The sequence below is a fragment of the Anthonomus grandis genome, chromosome 11 (assembly GCF_022605725.1).
Source record: "Anthonomus grandis grandis chromosome 11, icAntGran1.3, whole genome shotgun sequence".
In the NCBI taxonomy this organism is placed as follows: Eukaryota; Metazoa; Arthropoda; class Insecta; order Coleoptera; family Curculionidae; genus Anthonomus; species Anthonomus grandis.
This window is the reverse complement of record NC_065556.1, coordinates 7,479,289-7,498,386: the sequence shown is the minus strand read 5'-3', so window position 1 is coordinate 7,498,386 and position 19,098 is coordinate 7,479,289. Positions and strand designations below refer to the sequence as shown.

The 19,098-nt window shown below is 35.7% G+C and overlaps 1 protein-coding gene across 1 annotated transcript; it reads left to right on the top strand.

Moving 5' to 3' along the window:
- Positions 1-919: 919 nt before the first annotated feature.
- LOC126742455 (putative leucine-rich repeat-containing protein DDB_G0290503) lies at positions 920-11,317 on the top strand. The gene is made up of 5 exons (XM_050449101.1): positions 920-1,066; positions 1,120-1,401; positions 2,944-3,688; positions 3,901-4,187; positions 11,225-11,317. Exons 1-5 carry the CDS (start codon positions 920-922, stop codon positions 11,315-11,317), a joined length of 1,554 nt encoding a protein of 517 aa, XP_050305058.1.
- Positions 11,318-19,098: the final 7,781 nt, after the last annotated feature.

The window sequence follows — 19,098 nt, the reverse complement described above, 5'->3', positions numbered from 1 at the left end:
AGTTAATTTTTTCAAACAAAACTTTATTAACCTGAAAGAGCATTCTTTCCTCTACTTCTCATAATTTCATTTATTATTAAGGCACTTGTCGTATCTTGGAACCAGCTTTTGTATGCCGTCGTCAAAGAAGCTTGCCGCTAGACTGGACAACCACTGCTGCACAGACGTTTTTACTTCATCATCGGAATGACGCTCCCCGCCAAATGGGTCTTTAAGTGCAGAAACAAATGGTAGTCGCTAGGCGTTAGATCGGGACTGTATGGAGGATGATCCAATTGTTCCCAGCCAAATGAAGTGATGAGCTCTTGCGTTCGATTTGCTGAATGTGGATGAGCATTATCGTGGAGCAAAACGACGCCTGCACTTAGCATGCCACGCCTTTTGTTTTGAATTGTGCGGCGCATTTTTTTTAAGTTTCACAGTACGCAGTTGCATTGATCATTTCAATTGCTTTAAAGCCTCTAGCACAGAGAAAACGAGTCACACCACGTACTTCCCAGTCGGCGGATTCTCGATAGTCGGCGGCATTTTAAAATCACGTAAACAAACGAAGACTCGAAAAATCAAATGGCGTCGTAATGGCGTCTGTGGCATCCCAACTAATGTAGCTACATTACGCGCATACGCCACACGGTAAACGGCGACTGCAGCGCTGCGGCGGCATAATTTAAAAACGGTACTTACTTTAAAAACATGCCTCGTATAACATACACGGCATAAGAGGCAGTTGAGTTGCAGTTGGCAGTTGCAGTTGGCAGTTGAGTTATAGTCGCCGACCTCAGTAGACGCCATACGCAGTTGATCAGAGCAAATAGTTAGCAAACAGCGCGATACACCAATCAATTCACAAACCAGAGACGCCTCAAGAACAAACGGCGGAGAAAAACGTCTTCCCGCCCCCCATCGTCAGTGGGACAAAATGAACCTATCTGATAGATACCAGACGGACAGGTCCCTGGGAGCTGGCAAAGCGCCACCCCAGTCTGTGGAGTTGAGGCAAAGCGAGGAAAGAGTACGCAAACTCGAGGAGATAATTCGGGAAAGAGATTTGCTGATTGAGTGTAATGTAAAAGAGATATACGAGGTTAAACTTCTAAATATACGAGGTTAAACTATCAGCTAACTGAGAAATTACAACTATCAGGTTATAAGATAAATAAGTTGATCTCAGAAAACCATTCACTTAATGAGCAGATCTCTGACTTAAATTGTAAACTTGAGGGAAGAATGAACAAAATCAAAGCCCTTACCAACAAAAACGCCAAGCTCGAAGAGCACCAGACGGTGCAGGGGGGGCTGGCTAGCGACAAAAACATAAGCGAACAGAAAAAGAATAGAACCAGGGAAGACGTCGGCATGTCTCCGCCTTCACAAGACGGTGACATGCCGGCCTCGGAACCGGTTAACCCTGGGAAAAAACAAACAGGGAGTCAGTACCCTCAACATCGGCGGACCCAGAACCCATCCAAATCCCCATTGAAAATCCCACCCTTAAAAGAGACCCTTTATATATGCCCCTAAACAACCTCTCCTTAGCGGGTAAAGGTAAGAGTGTTGATCCTAACATCATTAAAGTACCCAAGGTAGTGTTAAGAGACACTAAAAACTGGGCCGCAAAATATAAATTATTTTGTGAAAACAAAATTAACATTACAAAAGTCCAAAAAGATAGATTGAGATTAGCGCTTTTCCCCAAAACTTCCAAAGACCACAGAGCACTCACAGAACTACTCAAGGAAGAGGGAATGGAATTCCGTTACTTCTTCCTTGAAGAAAACAGAAAATTGAACGTTTTACTGAAGTGACTGGATCAGAACTTCAAACTGGAAGCCCACTTCTTCTCCCACTTTAGAGGTATTCAGAATGATGGGGTTCGAGCCTGAGGAGCTGGGTTGGTTTAAAACCGGCCCAGGTCGCCGAAGGCCCACGCACCTCATCAGGTTCCTCGTCCCTAAAGAGCAGGAGGCCGTGTTTGAAATTGAAAGCATATTAAGTATTAGAGTCCGTGTTGAGCGCTTAAGGACTCACACAATAGAAAACAGGAGGCAAATTGGGCAGTGTCATCGCTGCCAGGAATACGGACATGTCATGAGCAATTCCAACGCAAAGCCGCGTTGCCATAAATGCAAGGGCGAACACCACTACTCAGGGTGTGAAAAAGACAGAGTAATACCGGCAGAGTGTTGCAATTGTGGTGGCAACCATCCGGCTAGCTATTGGCGCAGCCCAAAAAATCCAAACATAAAAAACATAAACAAACAAAAAAGCTTCGCCGAGACCTTAAGAAAGACCAACACGGAATCTAATACCAGGAGAGCGGAGCCAAAGGAGGGCACTACAAAATCGCATATTTAACGTCCCAATTTCAATCAATAACACGAGCCCCCTAAATCTTCTAAGTTTGCCTGAAGGGATGTTGGAAAAAAAAAATCGACATCCTGATGGCAAAACTGGAAAAACTGAACTCAAATCCGGCCTATTATTGTGATCCGAGATCTAAGTCCCCACACTATCCGTTTTTTTTCCCTTCTTGGGTGCTCAAATCCTAAAACCCATTCGCACTAACCAGAAAACCCCACATAAAACCCAAACCTAACGTCAAAAACCCAAACATCACCCAAAACACCGATAAAGACTGATACGTTCACTCCTCCGCCCGACCTTTTCTCACCAGCCAAAAGTTCTGAGGAGTGGTCTGAGGAGGCGTGGTTTGTTTCGCAGGCTCGCGTACAATAACATCTCACCCAAACCTCGTAAATACAAGCAACCAAACCTTAACCCGACCAGTCGGTTCCTATTCTCCGAGGGCAGTTGCAGTTAGTTGGCAGTTGTCAGTTGGGTCGACGGCAGTTGGGCAGTTGGCAGTTGGCAACAGCATTCAACAAAGGCAACAGCATTCAACAAAGCAGCAATTGAGCAATCAAAAACGGCGGTCCTAATCAGCAGTACATCACAGCAAACCACCTAGAAACGGCTGAAAACAACGTAAACTCGCCCCCCATAGTGAGTGGGGAGCTAAACCACCGACGAATACGCCAATACTCACAGAAAGAGCCCTCCAACAGCGAGCAAACGGCAGCACCGGGAAAAAATAAAAAACTAGAGCGGGGTAAGTCTCTAGCTGGCAGTCCCTACCCCCTCCAAAAACCTCTCCTCGAACGGAGATACTTAAAAACTCCATCCCCTTCCTTGCATCCCGACCAGGACATGGAAGCTGAAAAACCCCATAATAGTGCAGAAGTGTACAAAACCATCTGCGATACCCTCCAATCTGAGGTGGATTTCCTGCAGTCTACCATTGAAGATAAAAACTTAAAATATAAAACACTCGAAAGCGAAAATCTTAAGCTTAAAAACAAAGTAAAAAACACTGAGGAGGTCAATCTCCTCAAAGAACAAAACGACATCTTCAATGCTCAACTGCAGGAGATGAATGATACCATGGAGAAAATTCTAATGATTAATGAAAAATTAGAAAATGACAACAAAAACTTTGCCGGGCAGCTGGAGGCGTTGAGGGACCGGTTGAACGAAAACCAAAAAAAGGAAAACACAAGAAAGAGATCTAGGAAAGACGCAAACATCTCCTCTCCCCGCGAGGAGGAGATGGTGCAATCCGAAGATTCAGATAAAAACACCGACACTAAAGAACCTGGTCCCTCAGCGCACCCAGTTGCTGCGGCGAACAGTAAAGAAAAAACCCTTTACACATGCCTCTCAATCACCTATCCATTGCAGGAAAAGGGAAGAGTGCTGAACCTAGCAGCTTCAAGATACCCAAGGTTGTCATCAGAGACAATACAAATTGGGCAAAAAAGTATCAATTAATAATGGATAATAAAATCAACATATCGAAGGTACAAAAGGAGAAGCTAGGATTGGCACTCTTTCCCAAAACAGCGCAGGACCACAGAAACCTGACTGCTCTTCTCAAGGAAAGGGAGATGGAATTCCACTCCTTCTTCCTTGAGGAGGACAGGAAGCTGAACCTCATCCTGAGAGGTTTCGATAGGAACTTTAATTTGAGAGAAATAGAGGAAGCACTGAACCGGATGGGATTCGAGCCAGAAGAAATGGGCTGCTTTAACACCGGCCCAGGTCGAAGAAGGCAAACGGATCTCATCCGGTCCCTAATCAATAAAGATCAAGAGGACATATACAAGGTCGACAACCTCATGAACATTAGGGTCCGTGTGGAGCGCCTCAAAACGTTCACAATTATTAACATAAAGCAGGTGGGACAGTGTCATCGCTATCAGGAATTCGGGCACGCCACGAGCAATTGCAACGCGGGGCCGCGTTGCCATAAGTGCAAAGGAAAACACATCTATACAGAATGCAAAAAAGAACGCGCAGCACCGGCCCAGTGTTGCAATTGCGGCGGCGACCATCCGGCCAGTTATTGGCGCTGTCCCAAAAATCCTAACTTTATTAAAAGCAAAAAAAACTATGCGGATGCATTAAAAAGAGAGCCCACACCGGGCCCGATGTTCAGGGGGACTGAGATCACAAGAAATCTCGGATTGGAGGCTGAACAGATGAAAACACCTCTACAAAACAACATCTTATTGACTCTTTTATCATTGCGAGATAAATTTAAAAATTGATAATTTAATCACAAAATTAAATAAATTAACTTCAAATCCGGCATTTAAATTATTACTCCAAAACTTTTCCTTTTTAATAAAAAACATTAAATTAAAAAAAAATATATAGATACATAAAAAAAAATAGTAAACACAACACCGGCCTAAAACCGACGAGCTGGGTGGGCGTGTCCTAGACCCGCGAACCCAACCAATCCCAGCCGCCCACCCAGCCTATAAATACGACCAACGCTTCCACATTCCATTCAGTCTATTCCCACGTTCCATGCCACCACAAGCTAGAGCACCTTGATGCGACCAAGAAAAAAGGCGCTAAAAGATAGGCGCCAAAAACGTAAACAACAAATTACATCAGGAGCCAGCGAAGCTACGCCGGAGAATTCAGTGCAAGACATTCCGAGTGAGTCATAAGTCCAAGCACCTAAATGCTACCCAGAATTATAAAAAGAAGGCGCCTAATCTCGACAAAGGATCTACTTAAAAGACCGGCAAGAGCAGTAAAAGCTAGCCCGGATGGACAGTGTATAACAACAACACGGCATAAGATATCTATGTTTTATGCCGAGGAGGACCTATTAATCCTCCACAACTTAGGTTTAGATTATGTACGTCTCTTCTATATTGGATTCTGTTTTAGTCTTTATAATTTTATGACAAAAACTTAAAAAATGCAACTCTCGTTTCTGCATATCCAACCATTTTGCAACCAACAGTTGGTGCCAGACAGGTTGGTGTTTTTTTATTCCATAAATAAACCTTAGGCATAACTTTTAAACTTTTTGAATCCTGGCCTCATCGTTTTCGATCAGACACGGGCCATATAATTGCAGAAGCAAAGAACCAAAATATCTGTTACCTCAATTTTTTGTTTCACAGTTAGAATTTGTCGATGTGGATAGAGAAGTTTTAATGACAAATAAGCTCTCCAAATGGAAAAATCAACATGCTCGCTAAATCTTAGTTCCGTATCTATGAAGTACAAAAGGTTGCAACGTATTTTTGTAAGATAAGACTTTCGTTTTCGTAATGTTAAGGCAGAGAAAATTTGAATCGCAGAAAATTTGAAACAGGCAGATTGTACCGCTGATGTCCAGACTATAAATTCACCACGTTCTATCGGCTTGCAAGAAGACGTCCTCATGTTAACACTTACAAGCTGACTTCTGGTATTTAGATAAGTCGTAAACCATTCGAGAGGCGTCCCTCTAAACTCTTAGTGGTCCAATTTATTAATTTTAAAATACTATGATTTAAACAGTCGAAAGCAAAGCTTTAGAGAAATCGCAAAAAACTGTTGCTGTGTTGTTGCTGTCGAGTGATTGTTGTTTAGGCAGTTGTTCTAACATCGTTGGTGCATTTGTTACTCAAGAATCCATATTAATGGGGGTTTTATATTTAAGCAGAAGAGCAAGAAAAGATAAAAGCCTTTTTTAAACCAATATTTCAATGATCTTGTATAATGTGACCAGGAATGCAATTGAACGATAGTTCGAAACTTGTTCTTTCTATTACCTCCTTTATGTAGGGGAATGATAATTTCCGTCTTCAGGCAGCTTGGAAAATCTATTGTGAAATGATTTATTTATTAAATTCATAACATGTTTAAGGTGCATTCTGGTAGATTTGAAATCATTTTTAGGGTAATCCAAACCCATCTGTCCTACTTGTTTCTAATGTCTTTTGTATTTCAAAGCTTTACTAATACTACGGGCGTAAAAATTAAACTGTATAAATTTCAATTAGGGAGGTATAAAAGTGGATCATAGGAAGAAGTTATGGTATTCCGTAAATAAGTGCTTTGCAACACTTACAAAATAACTCTTAAGGGACTCAGGTGAAGTAAGGTTTGAGCTAGATGAAGATGGCTTATATCCTAATTCCTTTGCAATAAACGATGTTTCCCTGCCAACACTACCTTTTTTGGCTAGCCTCTTATTTAAATTAAAATATATCCTTGGCAGCCCTTATGGTTTTGTGCCAATTTTTTTTGTAAAGTATCACATAACCATGGAAGAAGAAGCTGTCCGAAAATTTCTTTAAATGTGATAATAAGCGCATATTCTTTGCAGATGAAACTAAGCCTCGAGTAGACAAGGGTTTTTGATGTTTAATTTTGACAGGCCGAAGAGGAAAGGTTGGAAAATAAATCTAGACAATGACCTTGTAAGCCTAGAAAACTCAGTATCGACATTATCAGAAAAGAAGTTCCATACAGTGGTTTGACGTAAATGTTTGAAGATAAGAAAATCTTTAAAAAGACGTCGTTATTTTCGTGTCTTATTTATTTTTTTTGGATTTTCTAGAAAATTTGCTTAAAGTACTGCTTTATAATCAGATAAACCAGAATTAAAAACAGTACAGTCAGCGAATTCCGGATTAAAAGATGACACGATATAGTCAAAACTCAGTAATTTGTGCCAAAACTCATGTACATTTCTGGAAAAAATTAGCTCTTCCAATAAAAGAAACAATTCATTTATTGTATGTCTTCAAGTCTGAATATTTAAGAAAAATACATTACTTGTTAACGTCGGATTTTTCAGAGGGTGCTTAAATACTGGTGTTTGGGTGGTCCTAAAGATCCTATGAGATTTTAAAATGGAAGGATCTCTTCGTCTAGCCAACAAGTAGCGGCTATTTTCTGTATCAGATGTTCGGGACAGCTTCATTATTGGAGGCGTCATCGGGTCTGTCTATGTCTATCTTGTTTATCTCCCTTCGCATGATTTTGCACAAATTTTACATTTTCTCGTACATGGGACCTGATGATATTATGCCTGAGTAACAGGTGAACAAGTTTATCATTTTTGACCTTTTTGGAATAAGTATGAAATTAAATTACTTATTAAGGTTATAATTAATGCTAACATTGGAACAGTTTTTAAAATGAACTATAGGAATAACCCTTACGAAGTATAAAAGTATTCTTACTTCGTACAATTATTATGAAGTAAAAATTGTACGAAGCATATCGTTACAATCCACAAGCACAATAAAGAAAGGATTTTCATATAACATTTCATATAACAGCCTCAGAAATTGATGACTTTAATTTATCAGTTGGTAGTATTAAAACTAGGGTCAGACAGAAATTTCATTGCGTTTCAAAGTAAGCAAATCAAAATCTGCAGAGGTCATCCCGCCTACAAGCTCTTATGAATTATTAATTCCATGACACCCAGTCCAAGAATTTAAGATATGCTATATTGGTTTCTTCTTAATTAATATCTTTATCTGAGTACCTTAATAACTGAAGTACCTTAATAAGCAAATACTTATCATCTGCAGCAGTAAATAGAAACCGATAAAAATCCTTTTTAGTCAAAAATTTGGACTTAATTGGAGTGTTTTCTCTTTAGGATAGTTTTGAGTATTGAGTATTCGGACCAGAGATTGGACGACTTATATTTCTTCGAAAAATCTTCTAAATAGACTAGTGCCGCATTTTTAAAAAAGAATTTTTTTTTGTCAAAATCAAAGCAAACTATAAATTTATTCACAAAATATGTTAGAAAAATATAGTTGTCGCCAGAGAGAAATCAACATTGGTTAGGTAACCACGTCAGGTATGTATCAGTAAGTACCACGCTTATATTTGCTGCTTCCCCATCTGACGAAGGGAGTATCCGGACAAACCGATCCTATTACCACTTTTAATATTACAGTTCACGTATCACCGTGTTTTTATAAAAGACGTAGAAGTATTTAAAATGTGAACCCTGTATATTGCTCAAATGTGATAATTCAGGTTTAAACAAATTATGCTGGATTTTTTTATTAAATGATTGAATCAGTTCACAAGAGGAAATATTTAGGCACCTTATGGCTTTAATCAAAATAGATAATTAAGTAGTTTTAAGAAAAAGCTACAAATGGATAAAAGAAATTTAATTTTTTAACTGAATATTCAGACACTTTAAAAGTCTTCTGTAACAAATTTTACCTTAATTAGTTTATAAAAAGTTTACGTGGCACCCAGAGCTTCAGTTTCGTCCATAATTCTTTAACAAAAAATCGTGAATGTTGATCCTGGGGCTCGACAAGTTAAAATGGATTCGTCGTTCCCCCTGATTACCCTAGGCTGATTTATTTCCACACTTTGAAAGAACAAAAAATAGCTTTTACCCTGTGACTTTTTTATTGCCTTCATAATTTTTCCGTTTTTTGTTCTAAACTTTACATTATAAATAGACTTAATGAAATAAAAATTAAAATTATACCAATATATTATTAGTTTAATTTACTTTTTTTACGTTAATAAAGATACTAATGTATTATTTTATTGTTATTGTTACTTTATTTATTGTAAATTCTAGACAACTATACTATAGAAATTAGGAAATGTGGTTAAATTCAAGTAAATAAATTTAGATCAGAGTAAATAACTATGCTTTTAGTGTATACTGCTCAAAACCAAATTTATTGATTTTGTTCTTTACATTTTTTTTACATTATAATTTTTTCAACAAACTCAAGAAAAGAGAACTAAAATTCGAGGATAGTTTATTAAAAGCTGGGAATAAGCCGGACCCCAGCAAGCGGTCAATCTCCTGCAACCGTAGAAAGCAAGAAAAGAGCCACACATCAAAGCACGATCACAGAAGTGATGGAGTTCTAAAAACCGTTTCTCAACCTAAGATAGATCACCATCCAACACATCTAAGAAAAACAATAAAAAGGTAAAATCGCGTAGTAGCGGAATAGTTTTGGTGCAAGATTCTGGTCCGGGTATGGTCCCTAAAACAAGGCTCAGAAAAGAGAGTGCTGAAAGGGCTCTCCAGGAAAACACTCGTTCACGAATAGAGAATAATTTATTGCACTGCGAAATTGAAAATCTTGAAGCAGATAAGTCAAAGCTAGAAAAAAACAGTGTGGACCTCGAGAACTGTTTCAATATTCTCTTTGCTAAATTTAACAAAGCTAAGAAACGGCTCGATTTTCTTATAAAAGAAAGCTCACGTTAAAAACTGTTCAGGTTCCAGCTTTGAATATTATACAGAATTTTAATGGTGAAGGTATGGAAAGTACTCCACTCTCGGATTCACCAATGGCTTAGATGAGTTGGAGGAGGGGAATGAAACCATTATCCTGAATAATACAATTAATAAAATTAAAACAAAAACTGCTCATCAAGCTCTTAATAGTGTTGATTTCTCTGATCTCCCACCAGTTAAATCTTAGCTGACTCTGAACGTTCCTTTACCAAATTTAAAATAACTAAAATAACTAAAAATATCCATCTATCTCTTCCCCTTATCCCCAAATCCATCGTGTTCAATAACTTGCCGCAGTTTCACGACAAAAAATTCTCCCAGTAGTTCTTCGCTCCACCACAAAATGGGTTGAGGTTATGAGTTGCCTATTTATAAAAACGAGTGGAGGTTAAAAAAACCGCTGGGGGTTCGCTCTTCTGCTTAAGACGCCAAACGATTACCGGCTCAGAACAAAAGTCTTTAAAGAAAACAATTTAGAATATCATTTCTCCTTCTTAGAAGAGGATAAAAAATTAATTTCAGAATTAGCGCCAAATGTCTTAATAGATGAATGAACTTAAGTAAAATTATTGAAGATTTAAAAAGCAAGGGTTATGAGCCTAAGGAAATGGACTGGTTAAAAGTAAGGCCTCGAAGAAATAGTGGTCAGCGGCAGGTGGCCTGATCGGGCTTAGGAGAGGGGATAGTTTTTGACCGTCCTCGGTGCTTTATGTATTCTCTCTCGTGGTTAATAAATAGTATAAACCAACAACTATTGAGTTTTATTAAAAGAACCCATCTTCCCATGATACCATCTATAAATGTCGAAATTACCTATAAAAAAAAACAAAAATGAACATATACAATTCTTTCTTTTTGTCCCACTTTCGATATTTGATGCCGGTTTGGGGTACTTGCTGTCAAACTAGAATTATGGAAATGCAGATTTTACAGAATAAAATACCAAAAATTCTACTTGGCTACAACACATTAATAAGTATGCAAACATTATATGAAACACTGGGGATGTAGAAAATAGAGACAATTTTAAAGTTTGAACAGGTTAAATTGATATATAGAATAATAACACAAAAACAAAAAAGTAATACAAATTTTACATTTATCAATGAAATACACAGTCACAACACAAGGGCACATAATGTCAGCTGTACTGTTCGGTACAATGTTCATTAAAATCATACAATTTACTGCCTGTTAGTCTTAGGTCAACTGAAAACCAAAGAACATTTCTTAAAAAGATAAAAGAATATTTGGTTATTTGAAGTTATTTGATTGACATTGTGATAATGTGTAGATTTAGGTTTTGGGGTTTTGTATAGTCATGAATATAGTAAATTCTGATAGTATTTAAATTAAGTAAAGTGCAATTTATTTATTTTTGTAATGCAGACTGTTAATAATCTAAGTTCCTATCTCTCGAGGCCATGAGCACTGATTAGAGTTAGTATTATTAATGCATTGTAAATTATATTTTGTTTGAATAAAAAAAATTAAAAAAAAATTGTTTCAGTTTTGTAAAATTGTTATGACTTAAGGGAGTTGGTCAATAAAATAACCGTTCCTTCTACTTAGCACACTATTTAATATCCTGGCAGATCGGTATCATGAGTAACACAATTACAGAATATGCGCTCTGAGAGCATGCTTGAGCTTGAATCGTTAATCGTCGTTCAAGTGGACGACGACGACGAGAACAGAGCATCAAGCTGTTCATAGCTACGTCCATATGGCGCATGTGCGGCATACTGTCGTAATGCTACGCCTATTATTTATTTCTGTTTAAATCATTGGCGCCTCCTTTATAATAAAAAATATATAAATTAATATATGCATTTTTTTGTAATCGCAGAAACATATTTGTTTATTTGTAAACATTTTTTAAGGATATTTTCTAGATTCCTATTTTTTCAATCTATATTAAACATTAATAAATATAGCAAACAATTAATTAATCATGATATATGGTTAGGTATTACTTACATATTTACTTACATACTTACATATTTTTTTAAATTGAAGCAGAAACTTTTCATGATTTTTGTATTTTGTAAGTTGGCTATAGGTTCCTGTTCTTCTTATATCCTCCATAAAATTCCATTGTTTCAAAGGTCTTTAGTCAGTTTTTTCCAACCAAATTATAAATTAAAGAACTTAAATTTGTAACGAAACCTTTCTTTTTCGAAAAATTTATATGCCTCTTGCTAACTCAATTGGATATCCAAGTCCAATAAAACTCAGAATTTAGGTTTAATTTATTGCCGACGTTTTGACCTATATTAGGCCATTCTCAGGGTGCTACAATGAATATAAATATTTCTGATTAAAATTATAAAATCATTAGTTTGTTTTTCTAACTTATAATATAAATTAAAATTTCTTGAAACTACTTCAGACCTCAAACCATCTCTAGACTTCGTGAAGACACTGAGCTGCGGCAAACCCAACCAGAGTGGGACTTAACACTTGATAAATTCATGGCCCGTGATTCTAATGGCCGATGGCCGAAGGAGTTGGAAGCATGTTAAAAGTGGGGTTCAGCTCTATAGGCGTAAAAGTTCTGGGCTGCTATACTCCCCAAGGTTGTTCTCTGAAGAAAATCGTTGATTGTTATTTCGACAAGAGGTCCAATTATAAAAGGCGAACCTTCTGCCGATATGAGGAGAAGGGAGAGGGCAGTGTAACGATATTTCAAACACTGAGAAACCAGTTGATTTTTCATCATTCCGGAATGACACAAAAGACAGACCTCAGAACGTCTCGAAGGTCAGCCAATTTTTGGAAATCGTCAGCCGAGTATATAAGGAGACGCATCATCACTGGAACTCAGTTATCAGGTCAATGAAGTAAAGTTTGGAATATTAATCTTATGATTGGAACCTTTGGTCTGACACTTAAATTACGAGACAGTTTTACCATTAACCACAACTCTTTATTTTACTCTCGATACGTGTTTCGCTAACAATGTTAGCATCTTCGGAAAAAGATTAAAGCTAAAGTAAAACTACTTACAAGTGGCCTTATATACTAAAGATGTAAAGATTTACATACGAAATCTTAGCAATATTCAAAAATCAAAAAACATTCTATGCAGGGATAAAGGTCCAATACATTTTAGTTATATATATAGTTTAGTTAGTGTTTAAGATTTGTTTAGTCATGCTTGCATTTCCACTCTATTAATTACATCTTTAATATATTTATCTTTTAATCTAATAATTCATCTTTTATCTTTTAATCCTCACACACACGTGCCGAGAGTTAAGTAAAGAGTTTTGGCACAGATGTAAATAGCTCCGCACGGAGCTATACTCCTGCGGAACTATTTACATCTGTGGTTTTGGTTAGTGGTTAAACTGTCTGGTAATTCGGAATATTGTCGCGAGATGTAAATCAGGCATAAATACTTATAAATAAATACAGTGAAAATATATATTTCGAGTAGTAGTAAGTGACTGTTAAATATTGTAAGTGTGTAAATAAATAAGTTAACTATTTTTGATTGTTTAAATTCACAACTAACGAACGGGAAAAAACGTTACAATATCTACATTTTACTTAGTATTTTATACAGTGATAATTATCGTTTTATTAATTGGTTATAAAAAATTGTTAAAATGTCGCCACTCGGCTATTTCTACGTTCATTTGGGTTGAATTCTAGTAAGTGTTTTTTAATTTGTAATTTAGATTTAACACATTGATTTCCGCTCTCAAACCCTTGGTGGGCCGGGAGTTTTCTAAACCATTGTTATATTAAAATCGTTAGTCTATGGCGATTATACTTTCTTTCTTTTTCTTTTGAGCGTAGTTTTCTTTCGGGGGTTTGCTAAAGAGAATCCTTGTATTTTTTCTAAACATCATCCTGTGGAAAAACGTTGCATTCTTTTTCCAGCAAAATCTTGTCCAGTAAGTCAATTTGATGCAGATTTATTTAGGTTAATACCGAAATAAATATTCTTTCTTGTTTATCATCATCCTTATTATCTTGATAAGAATGTGATATTAATAATTTTATTAGCGTGTTATTTGACGTTATTATGGCACTGTTTATATGTAGAGGTACTCTAACCAATATGTTCTACAGAAAAACATTTGGATGTAAACACAGATTCAAAGGAATTCCAATAATTCCAAATCTAGATTTGATCTTAGCGGGAATTATTGAAGCGTCATGAGCTAAATGCATGCATTCAGTGACTTCCGTGGTTGAAAAAAGCAAAGATTTATTATATGTAGAAGTTAGAGATTATAATAATTGGTATTTTCAAAACTCTTAAGTTTCAAGGTTGATTTTGTTGATAAATGCAATTCTTCTATTATTTATCATAAGTGCAGTTATTTCCGTTGTGCATTATGTGAACCGGGCTTTAATGTCAAAATGTAATCGTGTCATGTATCATTGATCTGTCTTGTTAGGAGTTATCACTTGTCATGTCATGTTTTATGTTTATCGTGCTTTTCTAATCGTTAGTTAATAATTTTCCAATTATAAAATAAATCCTCTAAAATCAAATAGTGTTTTGTGTTAAGGTCCAATTAGAATCACGGAGCTCTACAGGTTATGGGCCCAGAGCAGTGCTGAATTGGATATTTTTGGGAAACACAGGAAATATTTAAAGGTTAGTCGTGTCTAAGTACCGGTGGAAATTTGTTTTGGAAAAGCGGGATATATGTCAGGAAATACGATGACTGTGAGTCTGAAACCCTTCGAGAGTAATGGTTTTGGGAACTGGGAATTCAGAGTCAAACTTCTCCTTGAACAGAATGAAGTCCTAGAAGTTCTAACTCAGGTGCCTCCGACAGAGGATACTGCGTTACAGGGATGGAAGAAGAGTGACCTGAAAGCCAGAAATATCCTTGTACAGTGTATAAGTGACAATATTATAGAAATGATTCGCAATAAGTCAACGGCCAAGGATAGTATGGACACTTTGAGTGGGACATACGCAAAGAGTGGCGTAGCCTCACAAGTACAGCTTCAGAGAAAGCTGAGGAACATGAAGTACCAGGCAGGTGAATCCATTAACAATTATATTATGGAATTTGAAAGAACAGTAACCGATCTAAAGAGTGCTGGAGGTAAAATTGATGACACAGAAATTATAAGTCAACTTTTAGCATCCATCTCAGAGCATAAATACCAGAGTGTTGTGACTGCAATTGACATTTTATTTTCACAACAAAGTTCTCATGTAACACTCGATTTTCTGAAAAGTAAATTGTTGGCAGAGGAAGAACGACACAAGGGAAATCTCACTTCATCAACCGAAAGCAGCCCTTCAGCTTTTTATGGCAATAACCAGAAGAAACCTTTTAAGAAGAAGTTTCGTTTCAAGTGCTATCTATGTGAAAAAGTTGGACATAAGAAAGCAGATTGTTTTAAAAACAAGATGGAAAATCAAAAGGTAAACATTGCTGAAGAGGAAAGTTAATCTGAGGTAAGCTTTGTTACTTATTTTTCTAATGAAAAAGCAGCCAAATTGAGTAGCCAAAGTCCTTATAAATTTGTAGTTGATTCAGGCTGTACAACCCATTTGATTCTAGAATCATTAGGACAATTTTTAGAAAATAAAAAGCGAGTAAATTATACAATTAAAGTTGCAAAAGCTGGGGAATGTGTTAAGGCAAATTGGGAAGGCACATTACACCTAATTTCAGAGAATGGGAAGAAAATAAAACTTGAAGATGTTTTTGTTTGTGAAAATTTGTCTCATAATTTGTTATATTTAAAGAAGATGGAATCAAGAGGTTTAAAAATAGTATTCCAAAATAGGGAGGTGTCTATTAGCAAAAATGAGGATGTTATTATAAAAGGTTTCTTGGAGGGAAACTTGTACATATTAAATCTAATTATTAATCAGGAATTTAATAAATTAGCAAATTTCACCTCAGTTCACAATGACAAAGACTTATGACACAAAAGGATGGGACATTCTTAAAAATTCCCATCAAGTGGAATTTGTGATATTTGCATGGAAGGCAAGCAAATCAAGAAGCCATTTAAGAATTTATAGAAGGAGAGAAAGGCCCAGAATATTTTGGAAAGTGATGTTTGCGGTCCTCTGAATCCACCTTCACATAATGGTATGAAATATTTTATTTCCCTTACTGATCATTATTCTTATTTTGCAGTTTTATATTTTATGCAATATAAAAGTGAAACATTCTTGAAATTTAGGGAGTATATTTCGATGGTCAAAAATCAATTCAAGAAATTACCTGAACGCCTCAGATGCGACAACGGAGGAGAATATGTTTCACATGAAATGAAAAACTTTTGCAAGCAAAAAGGCATTAGAATTGAGTATACGGTGCCAAGAACACCAGAACAAAATGGTGTAGCAGACAGGTATAACAGAACTGTATTAGATGAGGCAAGATGTCTTGTTTTTCAGGCTAATATGAATAAAATATTTTGGGAGGAAGCTATATCCACAGCAGCATTCCTGCATAATAGAACACCAACTTCTACACTAGCAGATAATAAGTTGCCAGCAGAAATTTTGTTTGGAAAGAAGTCAGATCTGTCTAAAATCAAAGTATTTGGATGTTTAGTACATGTTCATGTTCCCTCTGAAAATCGTTGCAACAAGTTTGACAAAAGAAGTCAGAAAATGAATCTTGTGGGATATACAAATAATGGATATCGTCTCTGAAATCCAGAAGAAGAAAAAGTTGTGGTTGGAGAAAGAAATGTTGTCTTCGATGAAACAAGAATGTTTGGAGTTTCAAACCAAGAAAAAAGAGTTACAGTTAAGTATTATGATAGTGACTCGAAAAACAGTTCAAATGAAGAAACTGAAATGAAAGAAAATAACCAAGAAGATGAAAGCCATGATGGAAGACCAAAGCGAACCAAACAAATTCCAACCCGTCTTAAGGACTATCAACTTGACGAAGAGGAAGAAGGGATGATGGCAGCATTATTTTAAAGTTTGGACTCTCCACAAACTTTCGAGGATGCCATGTCACAAGGATGGCAGGAGGCCATAGAATGTGAATGGAGTGCAATTAAGAAAAATAACACTTGGGAACTAATTAAAAGACCAAGCAATGTGAAAGTCATTGATTCAAAGTGGGTTTTTAGGGAAAAGGACTTAAGTGATGGAACAGTTATGAAAAAGGCTAGACTGGTTGCGAGAGGATACCAACAGGGACAGTTGAACTTTGATGTGTACTCTCCTGTAGCCAGGATGATATCTATTCGTGTACTTCTTTCGCTAAGTGTGCAAAAAGACATGTGCATTAACCAACTGGACTTCAAATGTGCATTTTTAAATGGGGAATTGCCAGAACCAGTGTACATGGAGATACCCGAAGGAGTGAAAACAGACTATGCTTCAAGTGAGTATGTTTGTAAACTTAAAAAATCTTTGTATGGGCTGAGAGAAGCACCTAAGTGTTGGTATGAAAATTTCATATGCATTTAATTAAACTGAATTTTAAAAGATCTAAGTGTGATCCCTGTCTGTATTTTGATGAGGATACCTATCTTATCCTACATGTTGATGATATAATACTATTTTGTGAAAGTCAAGAAAAATTATGTATTTTTAAAAAGAAAATTATGTCGGTATTTGAAATGCACGATCTTTCACCAAATTGTCAACAAGATTTTGTTTTAAAATTTTTAGGTTTAAAAATTGAAAAATTTGATGGTATGATATTCTTAAGTCAAACAGATTTAATTCAGAAAGTTTTATCAAAATTTAATATGCAAAACTGTAAAGCAGCGAATATTCCAATTCAAACAAAGTTAAATTTAAGTTTTTATATTAATAAAAATGAAAATTTACCATATAAGGAGTTAATTGGATTCTTAGTGTATGTTATGTTAGGTACAAGACCGGATCTTAGTTATGCTATTTATTACTTTAGTCGTTATCAAAACTGTTTCAATAATGAACATTGGAAACATTTTAAAAAATGTTCTAAGATACTTGAAAGGTACAGAAAAATTCGGTATTTTGTATAAAAAATCAAATCAATCAGATCAAATCATAAATGCTTATGTTGATGCTGATTATGCAAATGAATCAAATGACAGAAAAAGCATTACTGGATATGGAATGCAAATTTTTAATAATTTTGTGTTTTGGAAGTCCAAGAAGCAAGCAACTGTTTCTCTAAGTAGTTCAGAAGCAGAGTACATAGCATTATCGGACTGTACTGCAGAATGTATTTTTGTTGGTCAACTTCTGTCAGAATTACTCCATATTAATGCTTTTCCTGTCAACATTTTTGAGGATACTCAATCCATCATTATATTAAAATGTCAAATACATTGGAAACCAAGCGCACAAAACATATAGATGTTAAACATCACTTTGTCGTGAATGTGTTAGTGAAAATAAGATTAAGCTATTTTATCTATGTACATCTGAACAAATTGCGGATATATTTACAAAATCTTTAAGCGTACCCAAATTTAGTTATTTTAGAAATCTATTAAATGTTTGTGCCAAGGATTAAAATATAAAATTTTTAAATCAAAAAAAATGTTAATTTTTAATGCTATAAGAATTGAGGGGGTGTGTTGATAAATGCAATTCTTCTATTATTTATCATAAGTGCAGTTATTTCCGTTGTGCATTATGTGAACTCGGCTTTAATGTCAAAATGTAATCGTGTCATGTATCATTGAACTGTCTTGTCAGGAGTTATCACTTGTCATGTCATGTTTTATGTTTAGCAGGCTTTTCTTATCGTTAGTTAATAATTTTCTAATTATAAAATAAATCCTCTAAAATCATATAGTGTTTTGTGTTAAAATCCAATTAGAATCACGGAGCTCTACAGATTTCAAGTCGAGGTGCTTTTTAAATAATTTAATTTTTAGACGTAGAAAAAAATAATAATTTTCTAATTTTTCAAATTATACAGGGTGTCCCATTAGTGCGATAACGGACGATAGCTCCTTATACAGTGATACAAAAAAAAAATTTATACAAAGTTACTTTACTGTCTAAGGTGCATACCATAAAAATATTTTTGGATATACAGGGTGATTCATAAATGTGATATGATACACAACTTTTTTAATTTAAATGGAACACCATATATTTTATTGCAGTTTTGGATTGCTTTAAAAATTCTGCATACCTTTTATCAAGCATCGTCTATACTAAAACTTACCCGTTTGTGAGATATTTAATATTTTATCAAAAAATAGACGTTTGCACGTCTCCACAAAAACAAAAATAATTCACTCATTTGGGATCCTACAAGCCAAATATTTTGTAGGTTGTTAGTGCATACTTACACTTAATTTATGGTCCTATGAGAATTTGATATTATTCTACAGGGTGGTCGCAATACTCTATCCAAAACCAAAAAATGTAAACAACCATATCTTATTTTTTTCAAATAGAATGACCCATATTTTTTTATCTTAAAATGTTGACAATGTGATAAGCTTCCTTTTTTGTTAGCTATACTTTGTTACTTTTGTGTAGCCTATACCTATCTGTAATAGTTATCGAGTTTTTTACACTTTTT

What these genes read in the sequence shown, in the direction of transcription:
- LOC126742455 (XM_050449101.1), top strand. Translation starts at nt 920, where the DNA reads ATGAACCTATCTGATAGATACCAGACGGACAGGTCCCTGGGAGCTGGC. An exon ending in ACATGCCGGCCTCGGAACCG is followed by an intron (nt 1,402 to 2,943) that starts GTTAACCCTGGG and finishes GGTCCTAATCAG; the next exon opens with CAGTACATCACAGCAAACCA. An exon ending in ACAACCTCATGAACATTAGG is followed by an intron (nt 4,188 to 11,224) that starts GTCCGTGTGGAG and finishes ACACAATTACAG; the next exon opens with AATATGCGCTCTGAGAGCAT.